General features: G+C 39.9%; 2 protein-coding genes across 3 annotated transcripts; both read right to left on the minus strand.

Annotated features, from left to right (window-relative positions):
* Window positions 1-132: 132 nt before the first annotated feature.
* ihhb (Indian hedgehog signaling molecule b) lies at window positions 133-7,812 on the minus strand. Its single transcript, XM_057337589.1, has 3 exons — window positions 6,700-7,812; window positions 3,335-3,596; window positions 133-1,402 (listed from the first exon to the last, which is right to left on the minus strand). The coding sequence occupies exons 1-3, from the start codon at window positions 6,997-6,999 to the stop codon at window positions 708-710; spliced, it is 1,257 nt and encodes a 418-aa protein (XP_057193572.1). The 5' UTR covers window positions 7,000-7,812; the 3' UTR covers window positions 133-707.
* A 327-nt stretch (window positions 7,813-8,139) lies between these two features.
* nhej1 (nonhomologous end-joining factor 1) lies at window positions 8,140-22,402 on the minus strand. Of its 2 annotated transcripts, none has more exons than XM_057338734.1 (8): window positions 22,155-22,402; window positions 21,334-21,530; window positions 20,558-20,776; window positions 20,123-20,261; window positions 19,979-20,037; window positions 10,824-11,013; window positions 10,126-10,208; window positions 8,140-9,828 (listed from the first exon to the last, which is right to left on the minus strand). In XM_057338734.1, the coding sequence occupies exons 2-8, from the start codon at window positions 21,499-21,501 to the stop codon at window positions 9,739-9,741; spliced, it is 948 nt and encodes a 315-aa protein (XP_057194717.1). In that variant the 5' UTR covers window positions 21,502-21,530; window positions 22,155-22,402; the 3' UTR covers window positions 8,140-9,738. The 2 variants fall into 2 exon arrangements, with proteins under 2 accessions (XP_057194717.1, XP_057194718.1); XM_057338735.1 differs by having other exon boundaries at window positions 21,334-21,533.
* Between the last annotated feature and the right edge of the window lie 61 nt (window positions 22,403-22,463).

Raw genomic sequence — 22,463 nt, forward strand, 5'->3', positions numbered from 1 at the left:
TCTCCCTGTTTGGCTGTACCAACACTCTTCTGCCATCAGTAGAATTACACACACAAACCTTCAGATGACAATGAAATGACAGTGTTTCTAAATGGTCATCAAAGACCAAATAAGAGACAAAAGGAATTTATTTGTGTTAACTTTAATTTAAAAAATAGATTTTTAAATACTTTAATCATATCTTAATGACATCATTAGTACCTATAAAAATGTTTATAAATTAGTTGAACAAGACAATCTAACAAAGAAAGGGGCTGGATTACGGGAATCATGTCATAGACATACAACATAAAGCACAAAACATAATTGGTCTCTGAGAATTCCTGTAAAAAGCATGACTGGAGGTCAGTATGTAATCTGTTGACTTTACAGTTAAATGTGATATGTGTAATCTCTTATCTCAGAGACAACTTGTAACTGCGTGATGGTGTTGCTGTCAAACATTGCTCTGTTTGTTTGACAAGTCCAGCCACATTGGCTCAACAAGTGCTGTGTTGGCTCAACAAATCTGTGGTGGAATATATTCTTTCCAGCCACGGGACGACAGGGAATGTTTAAGAAATATCACTCAAACGGAGCTTGTTTTGACAAACCTCACAACGACACTAGTGATGGATAAATGCTAACCGAGTCCTGAACCCTGAGCTTTCAAACATTTCAATCTCTGTCTTTAAATTGCTTTGGCCTCTACTTTATCTCTCAATCCATCATCTTTCATGACCTTCTAATGCCCACGGGTGGACCAGTTCTGAGTCCAGCAGAAGTGATCCCACACTCAGCAGGACCCGAGAGTACCAGTGTAAGCCGGTCTTATTATTATGATCCGGCCCGGTCCATTTGTACAAAAGACGGAGAGGAGCGAACGCCCAGTGAGCCAGCTGTTGCCTGTTCACGACTGCATAACACGAGGTCATCACTCCATTCACCACCAAAGTGCCATGGGCCGTGAGCGGTGCGTAAGCGCCCTGGTCCTCCTGCACCTCCACTCGAGTGATGCGTGAAACACGCTTCCTGAGTCCCCCTTCGTGTCGCTCGTCCACGGTCAGCAAGCACTGCCCCGCATGAGCGTCGCTGGCGTATATCGTCCGGAGGGCTCCTGTCATTGGGTGCTCTTCTCCGGAGCAGTTCCCAATCCACACAAATAGTAAATGAGCGGCTGTTAAAGAGACACTGGCTCCGTCTTCAGTGCTCATAACGTAAAAGGGTTTCTGGGTAATAGGGCTGCGGTCCAGGAAGGCGAGGACGTCGCTGTAGATGAGGTCGCCGGACCCGTCGCTTCCAGCAGAGGCCAGGACACGGTCGCCAGTCCTGAGCTCACGGATTGGTTTCTGCGTCCCGTCCTCTGTTGTCACCAAAGCCCCCCCAGGGAAACACCCCCCTGTCTTTACAGCTACGGAGTGATCTGAGGGCAGTACAGAGATGGAGAGAAGTAAAAGAACGTGATGAGGGAGGAGAGGAAATGTAAGATGGAGAAAGAAAGGAAGTAACATGTGTTATTGCAGAAATGCAGAATGGAGAAGATGCCCAAGACACTGTTCCTAACCTCTGGCCTTTTAGCTCTTCATTCATTGGTTGGTCCTACGGTGTCTTCCTAAGTGATTGGTTGAAGAGGTGCATGAGATAAGTGGGGCGTCTTTAAAGTCCCGGCCTTTATATGACGTCGGAGCGCCTCCTAGTGGACTCTTTCTAACTCAACCGGCACTGCCAGCAGTTTTGCCTTTCTATTTTGGTTACAATATATACATTATAATATACAACATATGAAAGCTAGATATAAAAACTCTGTTCCTATCTGATCAAGTCAGGGACAGCTGACTCGCGTAACGATCTGGGCAGGAAGGAAAGGTGAAAGAAGAACGAAAGACAAGCAGAAAAAGAAAAATGAGAAAATACAGAAAACAGATATTATAATTATAAAACACAATGCAAATATGTCTAAAAAATGGTCGATTACACCTTGCAATGGGGTTGGCGATAAACGATATGAAATTTGAGTTATTAACCCCAGTTAAACCAGTTTATATATACGATAGCCACTGAAAATATTTGGACACCTAAGCCACACATCACTATAGAAAATGCTGGGTTGTTTCAGCCTAAGGTTGGGTTAATATAGATTTTTCAAGACTAATAAAAACCAGTGGTTGGGTTTGTCCAAATGTTATGGACCTAAACAACCCAGCAGTATTGAAATACACCAATGAAACTGGATTTAAACAAAGCTGCATCTGCAAACAAATGATCCTAGAACTTTTCTTGCAATTGCTATTAACCAGCTAGTCATAAATGTATGAAGTTTACACAGGTGTTTCAGCGGTTATCCACAGTTAGATCATCACATGGTTTATGGACATGTTCAATAATATATAATATTGTCTTGTTACTGACAAACCTAACAAAATTTGATCTTTTGTTTATAACTAATTCCATCCGGATTTAATTCTGTCATCGTCTACTCACCCTCAGGTTGTTCCAAAACTGTTTACATTTCTTTGCTCCATTGAACACAAAGAAAGATATTTGGAAAAATGTCAGTAACCAATCTCATCCCCCATTTACGGCCATAGTAGGGAAAAGAAATACTATGGGAGTCAAAGGTGGGTTGAGATCTGTTTGGTTACTGACATTCTACCAAATATCTTTTTTTGGTGTTCAGCAGAACAAAGAAATGTATACAGTTTTGAAACAACCTGAGGGTGAGTAAACGATGACAGAATTTCCATTTTTGGGTGAACTGTCCCTATTAAGTGTGGCTTAATTGCCTAACTACTTCCTGCGCTACAGAAGAAAGATTTATTCATTTGTTAGAAAATGTTTTTAAGTATTAATCTATGCCTCGTATGTTTTTCTCCTGTTGAATAAATGAGCATAAACAGCATGTAGCGTGTCTGGAGGATGCTGGTGGTGAATGAAGCCTGAGACAGAAACGAGATGAAAGTCAAAGGTAAAAGAAAACTGAGTGAAAGTAAGAGCTGATGAGATGTTAGTGAGAATCGCACTGATCAGGCGGCCCAGATTAGGATGATTAAAATCACTGAACATTAGCAAAAAATGATACAAATGCTTGCGCCTCACTCACAAGGTGCCCACAGTAAACACAAACGGGCATCTAACGTGTTTCTATTTGTATTTAAATCACATCACCGCCATGCTCTTCAATCCGCATATACGCTTAATCCAGGTGAGAAGCTTCTTTGTTAGTTAAGATTAGATCGATATAAAACTGTTGTGAAAAACGAAGCTCATGCGCACACGACATCTCTCCTCCCTGTTTGCTTCTACTCATTTTCTGCCCTTATCTGTTTCTCACATCAGATCTCCAACACAAACGCACCTGATTTGACGCTGCAGTGAATGTGGCCTTTGGACTCGTAATAGACCCAGTCGAACCCGGCCTCCACAGCAAGGCGGGCCAGCATGGCGTACTTGCTGCGGTCGCGGTCCGAGGTGGTGATGTCAACCGCTCTGCCCTCGTAATGCAAGGACTCTTCGGAATGATGTCCGTCCTCGTCCCAGCCCTCCGTGACCCGCAGACGCACGCCAGGCCACAGGTTCATCACCGAGATGGCCAGCGAGTTAAGCTTGTCCTTGCAACGCTGCAAAAGATGCAAATACATCATTTAAGTCAAACTTTAAGTGATATCACATACCTAAAACAGTCTGGAGTCTTGCCTCAGACTCATTCATTCAGGCTAATCATTGACAATTTAATGTGAGCTAATAAGAAAATCGTTGGTAATGGAAAACTGGTAACCATGGTTACCGTGACACATCTTTTGTGTTCTGCAGAAGAAAGAAAGTCATACAGGGTTGGAATGACACGGGGGTGAGTAAACAATGAAAGAATTTTCATTTCTTCAGACAAGTATGCTATACTCCGATACATAAGTTACCAATTAAAGAAACATCGGACAGCTTTGCATGTTCTTCGGTAGCAAAGAACACAAGGCCAATTGTCTTCACTTAGTGGATTTCCAGCAAGAAATATGGATTTTTCAGGCAAAACCCCACATCGGCCGGTTGCTAGGTGAGAGACGCGGTGCGCACAGACAAATAAAAACCTGACAGCCATTTGACGCAGTTGTGGTTAGCACACACACATTCGGCCCACGGGCTGATAAATCCCCGCCATAACTAGAGGCCACGAGACATGCAAGGTCACCGCGTAACCACCGACTAAGTGGGCACAAATTGCTTGCCGAGTGACGACAGAAATTCTTTGATGTGACTACTCTTAAGTCCTCGCTACATAGTTGCACCGTCAAAAATCTATTTCTGTTCTCAAAACCGGAGACCCACCTTTCCAACCCAATGGATGCTTTAAAAGGTCTCTGCCGTTTCAGTGTTTTGATGGGCACTGTAATGTACAGAACGCTCTCCACATGCTCTCTACATTTCGTTGGATATATGAGTTGGGAGTGAATGGTAGAGCAAGACCGCAAACAAGAAAGAGAGATTGAAAGCAAAGAGCCGGTATGTTTTCTTTGTTATGTTGAGTCTTTCTGGCACTGAAACCAAAACATGTACAGGAGCAAATGTAGACCATGAGACAACAACGATAATGCACTCTCCCACACTCTCTTACATGTGCTCTCTCACATTATTACTACAGTAGAAACAGTTCACTCAAAAATGATTTCTGTCATATTCACTCGCCCTCGTTCTGTGGTCGAATACAAAATGATATTATTTAAAGAAGGTATTTAGGCTAATAAAAAGAAAATCACATGCAGTATAAGCAGTGAGGGTACCAGGTTTGGAATGACATCTTGGTGAATAAGTGATTGCAGAATTACATTTATACAAGGAAATAGTCATTGATAAAATAAAATAGCTGTTGAAGCGATGTGGTTTTACTGGAACTGATATCCGTCAAGCATGAAGCATTACTGATAAGCTGTTTTTTGTGTGCCATATTCTTAAATATGTACGCCCACTTTCCGTATTTACGAAACATAATAAAAATGATCAAATCTTTTTGTAAAACCGTATATAAAGCAGGATGATAAGACTTGCAGAACCGGTTTATGTTGACCTGCAAAAGGAAACGGTAGTTTATGGTTAACTAGTGCATTTGGTATCATTTCAGATATAATGCTAAAGCCTTTCCATCACAATAGAAAATATGCATTTGTACTTTTTATGCGATATAAAACCATATATGTGTTTAATACACATTTTCCCCATCACGTAGGCCTATACGGATTGGATGATAAGAATAGAGTCTGCTGTTCACATGGCGGTGTGGATTTCAGCTCCTGTTTTTTTCGTTGCGGTCGCAAAAGTGAACTGGACTTCATAAATCAGCCCGTGAACTCTGTTAGTTTAGCTTTCAAAGCAGAGATCGACGGGTTTTCAGGAGGAGTGCTTTCACACTGACCGCGGGCTGCGCAAACATTCACCCGGCGCGCACCGGCGGCGCGTGGTTCTTAACACTCGCGCCTGTATGAGAGCCACTGAATCAGAAATAAGGTGGAGAGAAATATGTGTGCAATTAAGGCTTAAGCGCTATTTTTACGCACGAAAACAAACAAGAAAATAAAAAAGGCAAAAACAGAGCAGAGGCTGTCTCCAGCGGTCGCCCTCATAAATCGTGGGAAGGTCGCGGGTAGACGCGCGTACCGGAGAGGTGACAGGTAAAGACGGGGTGAGACCTCTTCCGTTCCCACGTGGGTCGCACGGGCATTCCGAGGAAAAGAGCTGATATAAATACTTCTGGTGAGGGGGAGATCGGAGTCAAATAAACTCTGCTCGGGACCACATCAACATCGTAAAAAACACCCGACGGTTCAAAGAAGTGCCGTTAATCACGAGCGCTCGTGTTAAAGCATAAGGGAAAACATTAAAACAGTTCGGGTCATGCTCGATCTAAAAGCGCACATTTAATGTTTTCTTTTCCAGTCGCGCCTGAAACAGCCAAGGCACTGTTTTAATTGAACGTTTCGGGTTTCCTTTGCGTTTTATCGACAGTCGCCCCCCTTTTGCGCTCATTCATTCACATACATCGAGCAAGTGCCCCGTGGGAGAAAGTTCAAATATGCGGTTATAAAATAACCCGATGACTACTGTTTCTTTAATTGGACGAAACCTTCCCCCTCATTTTGTTATGAAGAGTGAAAGAGCTGAAACCTTGAATGAACTCAAGGACATTCAGAGGGAAATCTGCGCTCTCTTTACGCGAAAGTATAGGCTATAATGAAAGAAAAGTGTCCGAACAAAACCGCAAGAAGACACCTTGTAAGGTCTATACAGGCTCGAAAGCCACAATACAATACACATTCATAAAAACCCATTTGTTCCTGTTGCGCATTGAAGGTCGTCAACGGACCAACTAACAATGAATAACACGCAGATGTTCGGGGTCACATCCTCTGAATAAACCAAAGGGTTATCAAACTTTCAAGGAAAAACAACATCAACAACGAAATAAAACTGTTGTCTTAGTGGGGCACAGAACCCTTCAGAAAATAGACCTTCATTGTAAATTAAGTGGCAATAACTATGATGAAAGGTCGGGGCTGATCATAGGTTCAATCCCATTGACCGATGATTTATCACTATTATGTCTTTAAGCAAAACAATTAACCACGTGCGATGATTTTTTGTCTCTTCGCATAATTTCAACAGAGACAGATTGAAAAAAATCAGCAGACCTCCCCCATGCGCTTTGGTGACCTGGATGGTCTGCGTCTGTCTCACCTGCGTCATCATTCGGTCCGCACCTGTCTTCTCCTCATCCTTGAAGTAGATGTCTGGGTTGTAGTTGGGTATTAGTTCTTTGAAACGCTCGGAGCTCCGCGTAATCTTCCCTTCGTATCTCCCACTCGCTCCGAGCATCTTTTCGGCGACGTTTGGGCTAAATTGCTTATAGGCGAGGGGCGTGAGCTTCCTCGGAGTCCGTCTCTTCCCATAACTTCTGCCCGGTCCGCAGCTGTCACACAGTGGCGAGAAAGACAAGATACACCCGGTGAGCAGCGCCACCGCTATGGAGAGTCTCATACCAACCGGTGCCAAAGGGCACTCCAAAATTATGGAGTGTCAGAGAAGATGAAGATTATGATGGTAGAGCACACCTCCTCCCCCTAATTTCAGTTTCTGTCCTCACTCAAGATCACCGGAGGGGGAGGAGGACCGGTCTATTAGGACGGTGATATTGCGGGGCACCTGGCGCTCACCATCCTGTTGCGCACCCCGGGACCGGAGACGTAGGGTTCCCCAGGCGTTTTGATGATGGCGAGGTTGGTGCCTGCTCGTCGGTCGTCCTCTCAGGTCTGTTAAACTCGCTTTCTCTCAGTCCAAGCGGAGACAGGGGGAATAAATAGAGAAGTTCCGTTTATCTTGGCAAGCGCGTTCAGAATCGTCCGCAGGCGGATCCTGGCTGCGCAGAGTCGCGGTCAGAGTGCGCGTCCCCGCAGCGGTTTCTGGCGCCCGGCTCGGCTTTTTGAATGCTGCGCTGTGGCGCACGGGTCTCAGTTGAGATGGAAATGGAAGTGACCCGAGATCAGATGCGACTGCGACAGACCGCACCCTGCCAGTCCTGCCCTCTGTCCTCCTCTCCACCCCTCCAGGCGGACGCGATTTATCAGCTCCGCGCTCCCCCTGCACCGCAACCACCGGCTGCCAGGACGCGAGACAAACAGGAGGCGCATTACAGGTCTGGACTCTCGGACTCTGGTGTCGGTAGTCCTTTGAACCTCACGGCAGGGCTTTACTGCCTGTCAACGGTGCGTCAGCACGCGTAAACACACAAACACACACAATGGAAACCTTCAGTGAGGACTTCTCACGATATGCATACAGGGTTATTATAGGTTACTAAAACTATTATAAATGAAATTAAATATAGAACTAAAACCTGGAAACGTTGCTTTAGCAATAAAGTGAAGTAAGTTTGAGGCACTAAAATGACTAACTGAAAATAAATAAAAATTAAACCAAAGCTAAAACTGTAATAAATGTAGCCATATCAAATAAATAAATAATATAATATAATGACAAAAGCACATAAATGAACAATGAAAGTAAAATAATAAAAGCCAACTTAAAAATAATAATAAAATACAATAAAACGAAGAAAAAATACTTTATAGTCTCATAAAATGTATGAGAAAAAAATTGAAATTTATTTTAAATTTCGTTATAGGATTAATTGCCTATAGTTAATAACTTGCAACATTTATTCAAAATATTATCTGTAAACTTTTGACTTACTGAATTCACAGTAAGTCACTTTGTATAAAAGCATCTGCATAAATGTCAATATAAAATGAGTGTGTTCTTGACTGTTAACACGAAACAGCCACTGTGGTACACCTAAGAGCTCAAACATATAGTTTCTGAAGACAGCTCATCAGATAAATGCCTGAACGATTACAAAATGATACTGGTAGGAAAATGATGACAGTTCCATGTCTCTTTAAGTGGTGAAGGCATTTTTTTCTGGCTCTGCGTGACCACAATGTTGACAGCGTGAAGATGTTGCTGTGGTTTCTGAATACACTTTAATTAGAGAGTCTTTTGGCCAGTCATCAGAAAATAATCTGTATTCTGTAGACAGCAAAAATACACCCTAAATGAAATTATTTATGCCCACATATAAACCTAGATTTAAGGCATCATGTACTTTAGTACAAGAGAGCGGGATTTTGCTCATAAGGTCTGGTCTGCTCCGTGGGTACTGGTGGCTCCAACCATCCCAAAGTACTAATGATTTCAGATATCATGACACGGAAAACAAGTGGAATATTTAGTAAGCATACAACAATGACTTGCTCCTAATATTCTGAACATACCTAAAAATTCTGAAAATCCATCAACTAGTAATGCAAACAAGGATTACATTTTTAGCTAAAACGTTTAAAGGGGTCATATGGCGCGAATACGTGTTTTTCTGTGTCTTTTATAAGTTGCTCATGCATGTATTAGACACATAAAACTGCAAAAATGAAAGTGTGGGAACAAAAGATGCATTCTATCTAAAAGCGAATGCTCACCCAGATCTGCCTGAAACACCTCGTGTAACCACACCCCCACAAATCTACGTCTGTTGGTGGTGTGATTTGACTGAGACCGCCCAAATGTATATGCAAGTAAGGTGATGTTCCAAATATGGTAAGAGGCGTTACATTTCCCTCACACACGCGTGCAGTGTTCCACCAATCACTACGCATTGATTAACTGGCCAATCATAGCACACCTCGCTTTTCAGAGCCATGAGCTTTGTCAAAAATCTGTGCGTTTCAGAGAGGCGGAGCAAAGAGGAGATACAAACATGCACGGTATGTGGAAAACAGAGCGTTTTTGAACCTTAAATCGTGTATACACATTGCATTCCATCTAAAACAAACCATAATATTTGTTTTAGCCGTGTCATATGACCCCTTTAAAGCCTTTTTACTTTCTCCGCAATGCATTCTGACACTGGCAAAGGTTGATCAATAAGAATTACTAAAGAGTCCAAATGTGTTTAAAAAACAATTTAACACATTGGCACTTCATTTCAAGCATATCTCATGCGTTCTGTCACACCAAACGAAAAAATCTGCATAAAGGAAAGCAATATTTTACTTGTTTTTAAGAGACCATTTTTAAATTGAAACATACAGAATAAAACCCACAATAAAAAAGATTTTAAAATACCCTAAAAGATAAAATATGATAAAACAAGTATGCATGTTAAGAGTTTAGAAAGTGTCCATAATTTGATATTGTGGAAATGAGCTTTAGAGGTGTAGATGGTCACCGAAAGAGTCCCATGGCTTTCTTCTTCTTCGGCCGTGAAGTGTGACACTCTTCAGAACCCGCAGCAGCAGGAGTTAGCGGCACAGTCTGAACAACATATGAAAAATTGCGATGAACATTACTAACATTTTAATGTGATTAGCCCGTTTAGACGCAGGCAGAATTTATGTTGCTGAACTTCCACGACCTCTAAAGACAAACAGTGGCTGGACTCCACCAGCCAGAGGTCTGGAAATGTTGGGTACACAGAGGATGTGAAATGGTCACTTTGGATTCCCAAAAGCATTTATCAAATATTGATTTCATGAAACGATGAGAAGTCAAGAATAATCATTAAGGCAGTAGCAAGCACAACATGACTGAATGAGGAATTAAAGAGCGAACCTGTTCACTGTCTGCCTCCTGAGTTTTTCCCGATGCTTTTTTGACATCCTTGTGTTCTTGAGAAGCCAATGGAGCCCCCACACCTGCACATGACCACAGCAACCAACACAAACAGTCAAATAAACAGGGGGGCAAAATAAAACAATTGCTTGTTCTAAACCCTTATGACTTACATTCTTCCACAGAACACAAAAAGTTAAGTCCTGGATGCTCTTTTACACCAAATAAAGAATGGAAAGCCCAATGAAATGTATTCATTTATTTGGTCAAATCTCTTTCGTGTCACGCTGGGTTTTATGTCAATGATGACTGGTCACAAGACCCATAAGAACCAGCGGAGTTTAAGGTCGCTGAACTAAAAAAAGTGGAAAAATCGCATCAAAATTTCATAGTTTGCTTTTTGTGTTCCATAGAAGAAGCAAATATGGGTTTTGAAACGACAGAGGTTTAAGCTCAACCGTTCCTTTAAAGGCGGGGTGTCCGATTTTCGAATTAAGCTTGTTTAGACAAAGTCAGGCCAAGTACCAAAACAACCTTGTAGCCAATCAGCAATAAGGTGCACAGGACGGACATTAGTCGAGCCGAGCGCTGACGAAAGCGAAATATGGGGGTATGGGTGTGCTCAGAGAAATCAGACACCCCGCCTTTAATTCATGCATCTAAGAGGAACAACTGCAGTTTGTGTGTGAGAGAACAACCTGTGTGTACATCATTGGTTCGTTGGTGATCCTGATGTTCAGGAACGCTGACGTCGTCCCACGCATGGCTGCTGTCTGAAGAACGTTTACGTTTCCGAGCGGATTTTACAGAGTTTACAGCCACATACAGCGCCCGTAACTCGGGTTCAAAACCCAAACTGTCCAACGGCACGCCCATCTGTGGAACTGTCTGGACAACAAAGAGAAAGAATGACTAAGACATGGTTCAATTTCCATTCTGTATTCGATGTAAAGATTACATTTATAATAACAACAAATCACCAAAATATCTTTTCAATCATACAAAACCACTACGTCCTCTAACACTTTATCCATTAAGGGAAAGGGGCAAAAAGCCCATCATATTTCTAAAGCGTACACTGACTTTAAATAAACTCAAAACTCACTATCCTGTTCACTTTTTTTAAAAATAAGGTTATTTTCCAAATGTGCACAATTAATTGGTGTCATTTTAAAGACAAAAATGTTTGAATGCAGAATTTCTTAAAACTGTGCTGAAATCTGACATCACCAAGCCTCTCTCGCTATCCCATTAAGAAATACTTCCCGTTGTGGTCATGAATGGAATGTTCGTCTCATGTCAGAAGTGATAAAATGATGCAAAACCAAAAAGTCAGATCTAAAGAAATACAGCAGCATCTACAGTTGCTCGAGATGCTGATCGCATAAAACACAAAATGAAACAAACACAGTGAAAAGGCGGCGAGAGAGTTCAACAGGGTAATCGCATTGATGTTAAAGCGGTGACTACATTAAAACACACTTAAACACATTCTCTTTCACAACAGAGAGGACACATTCTTAAAATTAGCTGGCCAAATATTGACTCTGTGAGATTGGTGACCACCGGCTGAATAAAGGGACCCCTAAATAAGCGTGTAGACATTCGGGGTTTACACGGATTTACTTTTATTATTTGTTTGTTTAAATATCATAAAAATAAATGCGTGCTTTGAGCCGCTCTTTGGGGACAGAGAGCTCAATGTGAGGAGAGCAGCCGCAGTTCATGAGCGTGCACTTCCTCTCCATATAATCCAGGTCTTCTGAAGTCACGTGATAGCTTTGTGCGAGGACAAAAAGGGAACATTTAAGTTCTTATTCACTGAACGTGTTCAGAGCGGTCGCTACATTACTCTTTATTCCTGCATTTGTGTAAAAAGAAATGACAACGTAAATAATAAACAACGACAGAATGTTCATGAGTGAACTGTTTTCTATTAAATGACAAAATATGGGACATTTTAACTGATTGAACGCATCAAGTACTTTAATAAACGCGAAAACCAATCTCATTGGCCGTCACCTGTGTGCGTCAAAGAAAAGGCGTGTCTAGGAAGGGCAGGAAAACAGCGGTTCACATGTGTTGATGCATCATGTTGATACACCTATTCATAGCTGGTAAACAGCGCTGGCTGGTTTTTAGTGGTTTGTGGATAAACTGTTCTGGCTTCATGCTAAACCCCAAACCAATGGACCCTAATGGAAGATTCCAGAAACTCCAAAGGCACCAGTGTGCACACTAAACTGATAAGATGAAGAGTAAATACAAATTTTCTTCATTCAATGACATTCGACATTCACATTAAAGACCTATGAAGCTATACTTTCATCTAACGCTATCATTATCATTTACGACCCACGCCGCTTTATTTGGTTTTTCATGTTATTTCAATTAAATGCTGCATCCCGTAACTTTTGCCTCTCTATCGCCATCTCTGTTTGAAACATGAAATTGCAGGTTACTTTACGTACTTCTCTTTATGTGGGTCGAAGTCAAATGACGTCAACCTGTCATTTCATGCGTATACCTGACAACACAAACAATAAATCGTTTTTATAAGCTTATCGTTGTGAATCAGTGTAAGGTACGACTTTATTTATGAAATTACTCAATCATTGATTTTTTTTTGTCCATTTTTAACCCTTTTTGTAGCTTTAGGAACTGTTTGAGTACAGCAGAAAACAAACCTTGAAATATTGCATACGTCTTGTATTTCAACTTCACTTTACATAAAGAATAAATAATAAAAATAATGAATATTATTATTATGTAAATTTACAACTCGGCACTACTACTTCACAAAGAGCAAAAGTAAATCTTATGAATAAAAAAAGTCCATGCAGAAAAAGTTTGTGGCGGTTGTGATTAACCACATTTTCACTCTGCGGCCTCACAGCTACGCCTGTATAACAGTCGTTCTTCCATAAAGTCATGTCACTCGTGATATATTTACTATAACCCGACTCCGAGCCAAGCGCACAAACAGACACTGCACACAATCTAAACAAATAAAAGCAGGTGAAGTCTTAAGTGAGCGTCATGCATTAAACCCAGTAAAGCTTCATTTTACAGGCCTTCATAAATCTGTCCTCGCTCTTATTCAAACAAAACACCCCCTCTTCCCTCAAAATATCTATTACCTCTGTCTGAGCTTCTCTCACTTGTCACCTCCTGCAATTGTTTTACCTCATTTAATTTTCTATAATCCTCACCCGTGATCTTCACGAGAGGAGCTTGTGTCTGATGGGACGTTCCTCTTGTCCCGAGTGCCTTACTCAGGGGTTAAAAGAAGATGGAATAAACCACAGGCCTGCTACAGCTGAGTAATTACAGATCAGAGCCGAGCCTGTGGAAAACTGGACTAGTGCTATGAGAGAGAAAGAGAGAAAAGGAATAACAGAACGAGAGACATTTGGCCTCTCCGAGCGCCTCTGAATGGGTTTCATGGTTATCAGTTCAGGGTGATTACCGAAGGCCGGAGCCAAGAGTTTCAGTTACGAGAAAACCTCTCGAGATTTAGCTGGAGTTTAGGTATGCGGACCCGACAGTTCCTCACGTCTCATGATAGAACGGATGACACGTTTGAACAACTTGAAGAAAACAATTGTCATATGAAAATTCTCTGGTATTAAATGTTGAAAAGTTGCTCGGCACTGTGCTCAACCTGGCCATCAGCATCATTTCCATGACGACCAAGTCAACCACTCATAGATGAATTTTTTATGTTACATCAACAAGCAATGGAAGTTGTCAATGGAAGGTGGTCTCCTTGTATTTTTTGGTGACTACATAACTCTTTTATTGTCATAGATAATGAGATCAAAACATCAAATATCATATAGATATCAAAGTTAATCTGTTGTTGTTGCATAACCCACCCAACTTTTAAGATTCGCATAAGCAGATCAAATTAATTTCACTTTTGGTTTCAACGATCATATCACATATATGTAAGATTTCCAATTTTGATCTGCTCTATAGATGTGGTCATAAATGTGGTGGTCTTTTCTGACCAATCACACGTCTGGTTTTCATCCAATAGAAAAACTCACATAGACTTATTTAGAGTCCGTAACATTCATAAACAACAAGTGAGCTCTTCTTAATTGGACCAGTAAGTAACCACCTAGCAACCGCCCTCAAGTGCCTAGCAATGCCATAGCAACCACCCACATCCATAATAAATGGCTGCCAAGTGCCAACAGAACGTAAATATTGAGTTTGTATTTTCTGTCGCTGATTCATTGTGACAATGACTTGGTTTAATAAAAGCCTCATAAGACTAAAATGCATCTGTCTCAAATACCGGAGGATTATGGGATGTTCCGTTGATGTTTAGTTCAGTACGCCTCATGGCCCGGTGTGGCAGAGGGTAGGGTCAGTCTGCAAATGCCAAAACCAAACTGGTTTCTCAACTCACCCGGTCAAATTTTCTTTTTTCCCCTCAGCCTCAAAAAACCAACAGCATGCGTCATTGAAACACATTCATGCACAAATACACCAAGCCCGAGAGGATCTGCAGGAACAACACCACGCCGCATATGAACTAATACGGACTATACACAAATCTTTGTGTCAATCGCATAAACATTTAGACAAAACAAAAGAAATGTTCACAAACTCAGGGTACAAATCTCAAAACACATGCTCATTCAGTCATATATGGTCATGACAGGAAATCAAACGTCTGTGCAACTTTATATCAAACACATCCTTGGCCAGACTTCCAGCCATCAGGAATCTCAAGAACAGGCTCCATTTTTCCAGAGACTTGCTATGTTTGTTTGGCATTTGGGTGAGAAATTCTTCCGAACACGCCTTTATTTTAATTCTGAATTGAGTCTTAAATGGTTCTTCAGTGTGGAGTGGAATTTCCCATTGTATTGTGAGACAGAAGCAGTCAAAGACTTAGATATTTCAGAAACATTGGGCACAGGGCAAGTACTGTCGGGGTCGGAATCATGGCATACGGCAGCTCATGTGAACCCATTAAAGGTTAGGTTATATTGGGAGAAAATCACTGTTGGTACATAAAATAATGGCAGTTTTTTATCATGCTAAAATGTATGCATTTATTTATATTACTATTAATATATATATATATATCTTTATATTGTTTTATTATTTTGGTGGAAATTATTTTTGGGAAAAGTTACAACTTTGTAACTGTATGAAGCTTGTTGCTAATGCTTTAAAAGAAAAAAGTACCCATAGGTTAAAAGTAAATATAAATAAATAACAACTTATTATTAAAAGCATATAAAAAGAATAGTGTAGCTTTTCCCATTAAAAGCTAAAAAAAGTAGAATGCCTAAATGGCACATCTCTGTTCTCTTATTTATTTTAACAATTGACAACATTTCAAGTTTAACTGAACCTTTTGTATTTAAATTGATAAAAACTGAATAGATTTTTAGTCAAACCAAAATTTATTCAGACAGATGTCTTTTTTATATGTTTTTTTTACAAGTAGGTGCAGGACACTAGTTCATTTATATAAGTGAGGATAGAAAATAAAGTAAACTGTGACATATTAAAGGGGTGACATGGCAGAAGTACGTGTTTTTCTGTGTTTTTGGTGTGTTATAAGTTGCTCATGCATGTATTAGACACGTAAAATTGCACAAATGAAAGTGTGGGAACAAAAGAGTCATTCTACCTAAAAGCGAATGCTCACCCAGACTTGCCTAAAACGCCTCGTGTAACCACACCCCGGCGAATCTACGTAACTTCGTAACATGATTTGACTAAGACCGCCCAAATCTACACGTAGCTAAGGTGGGCGTAATTGTAAATCTCATTGTATCGCCTGTCAGTACAATTGAAGAGGAACCTGATGTTCCAAATATGGTAAGAGGCGTTACATTGCCGTCACACGTATGCAGTATTCCACCAATCACTACACACTGGTGAACTGGCCAATCATAGCACACCTCGCTTTTCAGAGCCATGAGCTTTGTTAAAAATCAGCGCGTTTCAGAGAGGCGGAGCAAAGAGGAGATACAAACATGCACGGTATGTGGAAAATACAGCGTTTTGAACCTTAAATCGTGTATACACATTGCATTCCATCTAAAACAAACCATAATATTTGTTTTAGCCGTGCAATATGACTCCTTTAAACCAAACATTTTAAAAAAAAATCAAAATCGAAAATGTTTTTTTCAATCTGTATTCAAGTCATAGTTATGAGTCCAAAGTACAAAACGTAGTCGGTCAATTAGTCTTATAACTCTTTTATCAAAGGTAACTTTATTTTGGGTTAACTACATAGGAACTCTACTCATCATTTAAAACGAATCATCAGAAATACATGAATCAGTTTTTTCTGTGTTGTCACGTTGGGTTGAAATGGCACGCGTTAAATAGGTGACTAGTATCCGAGTGTTGAATACAGTGGGCGAGTGGACTCATATCCGTTTCTTACACCACCAAGTCAAGCCACACATATCTGACTGCACAGTCACCAGGCCGGTGAGAAATACCCCTGGATTCACACATACACACTGACGTGAGATCAAAGCCCTCACCTCACACAGAAAATATGACCGCCAGCACTAAAAATCAAAGCTCATGACTGAAGCTCCAAAAACATTTTACTCATCAAAAGATAAAAGCCCATAAACACAACTCAAATATACAGCCACTGGTTTGACTCCTCCCACTGAGGGTGACATGTTTCTCTTGAGGCCATTTGTCATAAGAGTGACAATATATTAAGTACACTCCAAGTGTTAAGTACAGAGCACAAGCTAAAACAAATGTGGAAAAAAATCATCACATACACTACCATTCATAAGTTTAGGGTCACTCGACCGATATATTTCTCATTATCTTAAAAGTCGTTCAATCTCAATGTGTATGCTTCAATGCTTCAATGTTTTATAACTGTGTCAACATAAAAGAAAAAGCAGCCAATAAGAGCCCATAATAGATGTGAACGAAATACGGTTTAAAAAGCATCTCAGGGAGAGACCTGAAGAAGACTGCTTGATAAAATGACAAGAAAACACTTCTGCTAAATCTACAGTGGCTACTTTGAAGATGCTAAAATATACAGCAGCTGAAAAAAAATCATTTTCAAATTACTTTCAGTTTTTCTGAATTTACTATTATAGTTATGCGTTTAGGTAAAATGATCGTTTTCGTTTCATTCTGTGAACTACTAACAACATGACAACCAAATTTCAAACAAACAAATTGTTTCTATTTGCATTTCTTTGGAGAAACAGACGAAAATAACCGAAAAGATGCTCTGTATTTTTTTTCAAAGAAAACAAGTATATATTCACTTTTAAGCAACACAACAGTAATATTTCTACATGTATTTATGAAAAGTAAAAAAACGAATAACGTGGATTTTTATCACAGTCTTGTCATTCTGCCAGTCTTTCCCATTGATGTTGGATGACTTTATGTCACTACTGAGGTTTGATTTTGTTGAAATTCAACAAACACTGGAGTGGAATGGCCACAATACATCTAGAAGCTTTCCTGTGGCTCAGTGGGTAGAGCATGGTGCTAGCAACGCCAAGGTCAAGGGTTCGATCCCTGGGAATTGCACGTAGTCAAAAACAAATGTACAGTATAATGCAATGTAAGTGTCTGCCAAATGCATAAATGTAAATGTAGAAAAGTTGTAGTTTTGATGTGTTTGCCATTATACTAAAATGTGTAAATAAATAAATAATTAGTACGTCACCCTAAATGTTTGTGCCTGTGGATCAGTCCATTTCTAGTACACCATCACATGGCACACATGCATACATTAAAACCGGCCAGCCATAATCCCACTCATCACCAAAAAACAGAAAACACTCACACAGACCCCAACAGTAGGAAAAAGAAAACACGGCCCAGTCTACAGGCAGTTCAGTGTGAGGCTGAGCTACAACAGAGCTGTCAATGCAAACACTCTCCGGTCTCCACAAACCAAACCACAGACTAATTATACACTGACCCGGTGTGTGTGTGTGTGTGTGGTGACCCTCAGCTCTGAGTCAAACAGAGATCCAGTCTCTCTCTGTTCCTGTCCAGCTCATTTCTCATCACCCTTCCTCCAGCGCCCTCCCGTAACAGACCCCCTAAAAGGGGCTTCGCTTCTGCTTATGGCCGATTCTTCAATTCCAGTCCTCATGCCCTCCTCCCAGAATGCTTCAGATCTCTCCCTATATAAAACACTCGATTCAACTCATCAGCTTGTTAGTGTGTTAACTGGGAAGACTTCTGCAACATTAGGCTTATTATTCGATCTGATGTGGAGCAGCGCAGACCCATCAGCGAGTGACATCACAGTACCGTGAGAGCGATTCGAGAGTACACGACTATATGCTCTGACAGTACTGTGATGTCACTCGCTGATCTGCGGGCGCCGCTTGAAGTCTATTTTGGGAGAGGGCTGATGAGTTGAATCAAGTGTTTTATATAGGGAGAGATATAAATGGGTGCGTGAGGACTGGAACCGAGAAACACTGAATCTTGAAAAATGAAACGTCTCTAAACGATCTCAAAGATGTTGCATCTACTGAAATAAGGATGTGATTGTGACTGATTATAATCTTCCATCATCTGTGTTTTGTTGCCATGTGTGATGGTAATGACATTTTACTTATTGGAGACAAAACGTTCTAGCTTACAAAAATCTGGTGAGGACACCTCATAAAGCCATGAATGTACAAATGATGAAAAAAAATCGTAAACTTCATTTTTTTGTTGGGTCTGTCATTCTGCTGCCATGGCAGAGATGCACACCTCCACTTCTCATTTAAATGAACAACTGTTTCTTAAAATGTATGGCACAATGGTCATAAACGTAAATAATTTGTGAAAAATGTAAAATATAAATTGTGTTAAAATTAAATGAAAATAGAATTTTGCATTTAGAGTCTGCATTAGGGAAAATTTGGGGATTTTTTTCCCATTTTTTTTAAATGTATTTAAATGTATAATGTAATTAAAGACACAATAAATTGTTTCCTTTTTTACAATATTGTTTTTCTACATTTTGTAAAAATATTTTTTAAAAATGTAACTTTTTTCAACTTTATTTATTACTCAATTTGTATTCTTTATTTTTAATTTTTGGTAACACTTTACAATACCAATACGGTTGTACTGGTTAACATTTGTAAATGCATTGATTGACATGAACTAACAATAAACAATACTTCTACAGCACTTAATTAATCGTAGTTCATGTTAATTTTAGCATTTACTAACCCATTTTTATATTTGGTAACATTCATGCACAAGGACCTAACATGAAAAATTGAAAAGATTATATTGGCATTAACAAAGGCATTACCAAAGATCAATAAATGCAAAAAAATTACAAGAAATGATGAAATGAGAAATATTTTGTGTTACCTAATGCATTAACTATGTTAACAAATAAAGAGTTTGGTTCCAAAATAAGAAACTCCGTTTTTAAAATTGTTCAAAAATCATGTTTTTTATTATGTTATCATGTTTTTATTGTGTTAGTTAGCTGTATTTTTGTAGTTATTGTGGCTTAAATAATAAAAAAAAACTGCAGTTTGATTGATATTATTGGAATGCACAACAAAAATCTCATTTTGGAACCAAACTATTCAAATATAACATTATTGTAGTGTTACCATTTTTCTATTCATTGTGCTATGTATGTACTCATAGCTGTACCACAACAAATGTCCTGTGTGTGTGCACATTTGGAAAATAAATCTTATTCTGACAGATACAGAATACTTAAACAATCACCCATATATGTGACTGCACAACATGTATCTCCATGCCATCTTCATATACCTGCTAGTTCTGCCTGAGCTTGTTCGACTATATTTAGCAGTAGACTGAATGTAAAAATGCTTCACACCTGTGTGAAGAAGTTCTCCCTGTATCTGTGCACCTCAAATGGCTCCGTCTGCAGTCGAGCTGTGAAAGCAGAGAAAGTGTCAGTGAGCTACAAATAGAAATATGAGGGCATGTGTTTGCGCTCATGCTGACACGGCGACCTTACCTCTGCTGAGAACAGCTCCGTTCTCCTGATAGTCCTGTATCTCTGCATCTTTCCTGACCAACATAGCGGCTAGATCCTCCACTTGTCTCTGCAAAACCCTGCTCACTGCCAGCAGGGGGCGCACCAGCTGACTGCACACCTGATGCATACGTGTAGATGATCTTTGGTATTCAGGGCAATAAAGACACCATAAAGTGTCCAAATAGCTGTACTATTCAAACTGTAATATTAAAAATATAGCAATACTGATTTATTTATATTGATTGATCATTTTAAACTTGATGCACTTCAACAGCGCATATTTCCTTCAAATAAATACCACTTGGTTTGTTTTGTTATCCAATGCATGACACTCATACATTTTTAGGTATGGGCAAGTAAATGTTGGTGTCAGAGTATATGAGCAGGCAATGACTGTGTTAGAAAAGTTTGTACCATGGCTACAGGCATCGGGGTGCAACGGAACTCCCAGTAAAACGGCAATCCGGCCAGCTCACTTTTGAGTCTGACTGTAAAATTGTCACCGTGACGTTCCAGTGAGACTTGCGCAGAAGAGGTCTGATCATCATCTTGGCTTGAAAAACAAGGCTGTGCCACCGAGCACAGATGAGAGAAAAAAGCCTGTGCAGGAGCCCTCAGGCGCTTATTTAGATCCTTTCATACCGAAAAAGACAAAAAAAAGAGAGATTATGCCACCATTCTTTCATTTATTCACCCTCATGTCATTCCAAACCTCTATGACTTTCTTTCTTATGCAGAACACAAAAGAAGATATTTTGAAGAATTTTGGATACCAAACAACATTAACCACTATTGACTTCCATTGTATTTTGAGACATTTGTCAAAATATCTCCTTTTGTGTTCCACAGATGAAAGAGTCATACACAGGTTTTAAACAAAATGAGGGTGAATAAATGATGACCTTGACATCAGCCCTTGACAGGGGGCAACTAATAACATTGTCCTTGTGCTGGGGGCCAGTTACAGGAGAGAGAAGCCAGCACAAAAATGTGTCCCATGATATGCAAACTTATGCATAATATGCAATCTGACATATAATATTACATACTTATTTATATGATCTTATTGTTTTAATGACAATAAAACATCTTGCACAATCTCTGCGCTGGCATAACCGTTTCAATTTACCTGGTGTCAAAACAAGCTTTTTAATGGTTGGGCAGCAGTGTGTGGTGTTGTATGTTCTTGCCTGTGCTCGACTCTGGATGTCGTCTGCATTCATATCCTCTTCCCACACACCGCTCAGATCACTCAGCAGAACCCGGTACTGTGTGTCACCAAACCAGGCTTTGGCCAGAAGATCACAACCACCAACATTCACTGGCACCCACGGCAGGACAGACAGAACTGACTCCATGTCCACACAGAACACCTCCACAACACAAGCTGCTTCATGTAAACAGGGTTAAGAATATGAAGCTACAAACTGATTACCATTTGTATTTTCATCGTTTTACTGCAAATATGTTAAACAACTTTGGTTACTGTGGAGATGCCGTAGTAGATTTTTGATTACTATGGGTTTACAACAAATAAAACTAAATGAGTTAAAGTTTAATTAATGCTCCCAATGATGCCCATTAGTTAAAGAAGATAAACGTAACTATGGGTTCTGAAAAATTATGCTATTTAACATGACAATCGCTTAAACATATTTAAAAACTTGAAATCCCCCCTACATTATTTACTCTTTCAAAACATCAAGGCTTTGCTTAATTAATTCGATATATAATGTATGTAACATGAGTGTCTGATGAGTACTGAACAAATTTAATTTTATTGAGTATAATTCTAATGATTTTAATTCTATTGTTAACTATGAAGATGAATAATCATTTACTGCCGGTTTAATTCGCGGTACAATATATAAACTAACGTTACTAACAGTGGGTAACGTAAAATGATGGGTGTAATCTATTATCGTGTCCACAGAGAATTTTTGGCAAACTATCAAATGATCAGAAATATTTTAGATGTTAATGGATGAAGAATTGATAAGAATTAACTCACCAGTAAGGGGGACCTTTCCGACTGACGCACACTCCCCCTCAAACAAACGACGATTAAAACATTCCGAGAGGAAACACTTCCGCTAAAAGCGTTGCATTAGTAAACGTGTTTAACAGTAGGCTACTGAAACTATTAGACAACAAAACAATACATACACATATTTTTTGTTGCCGTATATACCACCCTTTGTTCAGAGATTAGCACGGAATAGATTCATCAGACATCATGCAACAAAACAGTGGGGATATGAACGTCCGCCCTCGAATCATATGTACTTGAACGCCGCCTCCTAGCGGTATTTTTAAAATA

The sequence above is a fragment of the Triplophysa rosa genome, linkage group LG7, assembly GCF_024868665.1.
Source record: "Triplophysa rosa linkage group LG7, Trosa_1v2, whole genome shotgun sequence".
Classification (NCBI taxonomy): domain Eukaryota; kingdom Metazoa; phylum Chordata; class Actinopteri; order Cypriniformes; family Nemacheilidae; genus Triplophysa; species Triplophysa rosa.